The 6,000-nt window shown below is 38.8% G+C and overlaps 1 protein-coding gene across 1 annotated transcript in view; it reads left to right on the top strand.

Moving 5' to 3' along the window:
* The window catches only part of LOC118623716 (fibronectin-like), a 28,380-nt gene continuing 22,380 nt past the window's right edge, over positions 1-6,000 (top strand). Inside the window, exons 1-3 of the mRNA XM_036251525.1 lie at positions 1-72; positions 3,618-3,753; positions 4,223-4,480. Coding sequence (XP_036107418.1) covers positions 1-72; positions 3,618-3,753; positions 4,223-4,480 — 466 coding nt within the window. The remainder of the gene's footprint in view (positions 73-3,617; positions 3,754-4,222; positions 4,481-6,000) is intronic.

Below are 6,000 nucleotides of genomic sequence, written 5' to 3'. Positions count from 1 at the left end.
ATGAATTTGTTTCAGATAGATGGTGTTGAGTTGCCTGTGGGCAACCTCCGGGGAGATGGCCAGTGTGGAGCTGTAAGTACGGCTCGGAAACCCTGGAAAGAAATGAGATCCGAGACGAAGTGACGAGGAGTCTTGAATATGACTGAAATCGCAAAAGTGAATGGAATAAACCAGACTCGAAGAAGGCACCACCGGTCAAGTAGTTTTTAAATTGGAGATGTTAGGGGGTGATGTGGACTAAGAAGATAGAGGCAAGAACCAGGTTAGAGTAATGTCAGGGAAGAAGCTGAGATCCCAGGAGGGAGAAAGGGTTCCATTGAAAATGTCAAATGCTGCGGAAAACCAACCAACCACACAACTTTCTAACAGTGAAAGAATGTGGCTTCACACATAGCCACCCGAGTGAGCTTGAAACTGCCCAACCAGGGCTACTCACAGCTCCTCGACTTGCGTGTCTGTTCCATGAGAAGCAGTTTCCCACTCGCGTTCTCCCTCATCGCCTTACCCTTTCCTCCCCTCTCCCACGGGGAGGATAATTCTCCTCCACGCGTCAGTGTTTGGGGACTTGCTTCCCACTCCTCTCCCTTCCTGCGGCTTACTGTTGCCATGGAGACCTTCATTTCATTAACCAACCGAGGGGCAGGGCAACGCTAGCGGGAAGAAGACCCGCGGGAAGAGCGGAGCCGAGCGAGGGCCCGCAGGCCAGCCGCCAGGTGGGGGCGACCCCGCGCGTCCTGAGCCGCCGCACCCCGCGCCGCCTCCGCGTCTCCGGGCCCGGTCGCCGCGCGCAGCACTCGGAGCGCGGAGCTGGCAAAGCGCGTGGGGCGCGGGCCGGAGTCAGTCTCGGGGGGCGTCCTGGAGGGTTGCAGGCGCCCCGGCTCCCGCAGGCTCCTCGGCTGCGCGTCCTCCGCGCCTTGACTTCCAGGTCTCTGCTCCTCCTAATCCGCTAGTCTAACCACCCTTAACCCCCCAATCTTTCCTGAATACTCTTCCTCTCTCCAGCGGTTACAAGTTGGCTCCTTTGGATTCTTTCTAAAACTGCGCTTCAGGGCAGCTGCCCTCTTTCTCCGCTCGGGGCGCACATCCTGTGACTCTCAAAATTTGAGCGGGGACTGTGGGGCTTGGGCTGGGAGCGAGAGCAACCTTCCCACTTCGACCCGATTCTAGCACGCAAACCCCGACATTCTGCATTCCACCTGGTTTGGGCGGGGGCGTAGTATCACAGCCCGGGGCACAGAGTCTTTTGCGGAGAAAGATGAGCAAGCTTTAAGCTTTGCAGATTTGTGGAGCAGTCTGTGCATTGAATGATTAGGTATTTCATTTCAACAGGGTGCATTTTATGAGGTGAACACTGGCTTAATAATAACTAAAGCGGATTTGGTAGGAAGAAACTTGCTTTAGAGAGCTTTGGAATTGATCCTGGGTACCTCTTTACTATTCAAATGACGTTTTCCAGTTTTAGAAATATATTTTTAAACACAGGTTGTTTTTTCCTCTATATCTTAAAACGAATGTAAAAAAGTCTTAGGTCCCCAGGGACGCTAGGTTGCTAGAAAAAGTTACACAGCTTTTTAAATGAATACATTTAAAGATAAATTGAATGAAAACAGATTTTGAATATTTTTCTCATTGAAGTGGCAATTTCATCAATAGTATATTGAAATATTTTTCATGACGATAAAGTGTGAGGAATTACTGCCAACGAAGGAGCAGTGTGTAGGTGTTCTAGATTCCTATCAATTCATGCTAAATCATTTCACACAGTGCAACGCGATTTTGTGTAATTGCCTGATAATTCATTTCATTTTTAACACCTTCTTTATATTTAATTGTAGCATCTTCTAGAAGCAACTTTTTTCGGTATTTGTGGGAAATCAGTCATGTTTCTAATTTTATTAGGTGGAGAGTATCATCCAGCATTTACTTATTAATGGCTTAACGTTCAGTCTGATGAGTAAATTAATGAGTCATAACATTAAACTGATACACGAGAGCACACACACAGACACCACAAAGAATGTTCAATAGTTTAGTCTTGAATCTAAAAAATACATGTTTAATTGAACTAAATATACTTTATTTTCCAGATGGAGAAATCAATTATTCTACTGCTCTGGATACAACATGTTGCTCAGGTAACACATTTTGGAATACACCCCATTTGGAAAAATTAGTTAATGGACAGGATGCATTGCATTGACTATATCCATTTTGGAAAATAAGGGGTATGTTGAAGAGAAATAACAGTATATACTGGGTTTATTACCTAAGGAAAATTTCTTTGCTAGGTGCTGCACAAATGATGCATTTAGATGGCATCTGTCTTCACTGCTTACAAGTTGTATTGGGGATAATCAGTGGGAGAAAGATAAGAAAAAGACATGGTATGGTGATTCATCTTAAGGTTTTTTGGGCAGTATTTTTGATAAATATAAAATATATCATTCTTCTGAGAGTTGAAGTGTGTGTGTGTGTGTGTGTGTGTGTGTGTGTGTGTGTGAGAGAGAGAGAGAGAGAGAGAGAGAGAGAGAGAGAGAGAGAGAGAGATATCTTGGGAACATAAATGGTTCTGATCCTGTGGTCCACTTTTGCCTCAATTGGTAACATTTTCTTTACCTATAAATGAACCAAGGCTCTAAAATGACTCAGTCAAACATTTTTCACTCGCACTTATTTTCATTGTGAATGTATTATCCAGCATGTCTGTGAAGTAAGTTAATTTTGTAGCCATTGCCGTAGGGTAAACAGTTGATGTGCCAGGAGGGTGTGCTGTGTTCTCCTGTGACTCTGTTTCTTCAGGCCCTCCTGACCCTGGAAACATGGTGTTTTCTAGTTTGAGAAACATGGTTCTTAAATTTCCTTGCTCTTATTTTACTTGCCTTTCTTAAATTATTCTAAAAATTATGTTTACAAACACAGTATCCAATGAATGTTATTCACTTATGTGTAGAAATCTATATTGCTGAAATATTTTTTAATTATAATTAGGCATATTTTAGGTTTCACTTTTGTAAATTTGCTTATAAAATATTAACCAAGAATGCATTTTATTATTTTTTGCGATTATTTTTCTTTCCCATTTCAGATATCAAAAAGTTTTCATTATATACCAATGTGTAAACAAACAACAACAGTTTTTATTGAATGGGAAGAATTTCCTAAGGGAGGAAGTCCTGAATTTTATTTTTTAAAATACCAACTTGTTAATAATTTTGCTCAAAAAGTAAGGCATTATTATTATTATTTTTTGCTTTGATATAAAGTTAAGCATAGTGTAAATATGTTGTAACTAAAAGCCACATCAGAAGTAGGAACTTAATAGTTTTCATGATTTCTTATTAATACATAAAATGTTAACATTTTATGAGGTATCTTAAAAGTAGTTGATCAAAATAATATTTAACTTTTTTCATAAGAAATATTCTGTATTTTACTTTTTAGAATTTGTATACTATACAGATAGTAGTTATTTTAAAAGTAATATTTTAGGTAAAAATAAATACTTCATATTGGAAAAACTGTTTTTTTATGAAGGATATATACAAAAGTCAAACTTTAATGTATCTAACACAGAATTAGTAAATATTTTTTAAACAGGTGTATCTTATTATTTACAGAATGTCAAGAGGATTCCTGCAGACCCACAAAAACCTCCAAAATCAATGATAACACTGGAAGAAAATGAAGACTATCACATCGTTATACAGTCCATAAAATATGGACAAATTTTAAGTGAAAAGTCATTTCAAACTCGTAAGTAATATGCATATTTTGTTCAGCTATATTACCTAATTATAAAAGGAAAATACCAGATCATTTGAATTTTACAGTGATTAACAGGTATGTGATGATAGTTGAAAATCAAATCATGATAGTAATAGTCTGTTCTTTAAATATAATGTAAATTTTAATATTTAAAGGAAACCATTAACTAAGGTAAGTAACATTTTCAGTTTTGACATTTAATTTGTGATAGTATAAATAGGTAGGTATAGTGGAAATGTTACACATATTTCAGATTGTTCTAAAAATATTATAATGTGGATTTGTAGTCTAATTCACTCATTCTAAATAAGGTTCAAGAAACTACCATATAGTTTAGAAAATATTTTATATTTAGATAATATTTTCCCACTATGGGCAATCTTTTGTAATTTAATATTCTTTGTGTTTCATTCCATTTAATTTGAAAACTTACTAATTATTCTTTCTGATTTTTTAGGTGGAATCTCACCTAAAAATATTAAAACAATAGCAACAAGTACAAGTGTTTCTTTTTACTGGAGTGTGCTATCTTCCAGTGACATTTCAGTGTCAATATCTCTTAATAATTCTTCACAAATCATACAAAATAACGTCATGGCTTCTGAGTGGGATGATTTGAAACCTGCCACCTTATATGCTTTTACTTTTGAATTCAAACAGTTGCATTTGGATTTTATAAATATACTTCAGAGACTGGATGTTCAAGTCGAAACAGGTATATAGATATTTGGTTCATTATTAATCAATATATTTATTACATATTTTGTAGATAACTTGGCAGTTATGTTGTTGTTTTAAAAAGTGATCCAGCCAAGTATTAACCACTGTAAACTACGTGTAAATGAATTAGCATCATCCCCCTTTCTTAACTACGTCATTCGGTATTTGAGTGATTTAGTGAACAAGGTGGATTTAGCAGCGTAAACGTGAGAACTGGCTTTGTGTTCCTTCCACTACTTATTTATTTATCCTCACCTGAGGACATTTTTCCATTTTTTTGTTCAGATAGAGTGGGAGGGAGGGAGGGAGAGAGAGAGAGAGAGAGAGAGAGAGAGAGAGAGAGAGAGAGAAACATGGATGTGAAAGGGACACATCGAGTGGCTGCCACCCACACAACCCAACCAGGACCGGAGACAAACTGCAACCGAACATGCCCTTGGCGGGAACCGAACCCGGGTCTCTCTGGACCGCAGGCCGACGCTCTAACCGCTGAGCCAAACCGGCCAGGGCTCCACTACTTCTTTTAAATGGAACTGAGTAGGTCCTCTCTCTCTCTCTCTCTCCCCCCCCCAACATTAGCAATGGTTCATATAGATTCCATAGTTGATTTTAAAATATCAATGAACAGTCACATTTTCAGGTATTAAAAGGTCCATTACTCATCCCCGATCAGACCCAACCCAAATTTAGAATACTGCAAGAGGAAAGGGAATGTATTCGTTCTTTGGTGTGACTTCCTGGTTCCATTGCCTCCCACCATATGGTGGGAAAATACATAAAAGAAGAAGCCAGAGTCTAACATAGCTAATGAGCCCTGGCCAGTTTGGCTCAGCGATTGAGCATTGGCCTGCGGACCAGAGAGTCCCGGGTTTGATTCCTGTTAGGGGCACATACCACACATACACACACACACTAGCTAATGAGAGCAATACACTCACTGTGATGGGCTAAGAGTCCCATTTTAATACTCTTTCTGTAGGAATAATCAATGAACCACAATGCATGTTTATAAAATAAATGGAAAAGCACTTGAATAGTAAGAAAGACAGTAAGGTAACCAAAATATCCCTGCTCCCCATCCTCCTCCTTGCCCTGTGAAAAAAGGAGACAACAGTTTCTTCATTAGATCCTTCTCACATCTTCCTGATATTGTGGGTAGAGGCACCAATGAAGCATCAGCAAGAATTAAAGTACAGTACGTACTCTGAACAGCCTGACATTTCCCTCGGTCATGCTGTGGTATGCAGCCTTGGAGAAAAATACCAAGCAACTATTTCAGTTTTTCCTGGAAGGTGAACCCATTTAAAGTGGCAGAGAGCAGAATTCTTAGCAATACTTAAATAGTTTCTACCAGTATAAAGGGTAAGGGACAGGAATTCAACCTAGAGTAATTTAGAAAAAGGAAAATCATCTGTGGTTTTGTTTTAATTAAGTTATAATTGGACAGTAATTCTGCATAATTAACTTTTACAGCTAATTAAAACTATTTTAATTGGTAGTAATTCATTTACTACT

The sequence above is a fragment of the Molossus molossus genome, unplaced genomic scaffold, assembly GCF_014108415.1.
Source record: "Molossus molossus isolate mMolMol1 unplaced genomic scaffold, mMolMol1.p scaffold_m16_p_10, whole genome shotgun sequence".
Lineage (NCBI taxonomy): Eukaryota > Metazoa > Chordata > Mammalia > Chiroptera > Molossidae > Molossus > Molossus molossus.
Note: the sequence above shows the minus strand (reverse complement) of the source record. Positions and strands in the feature narration are given on the sequence as shown.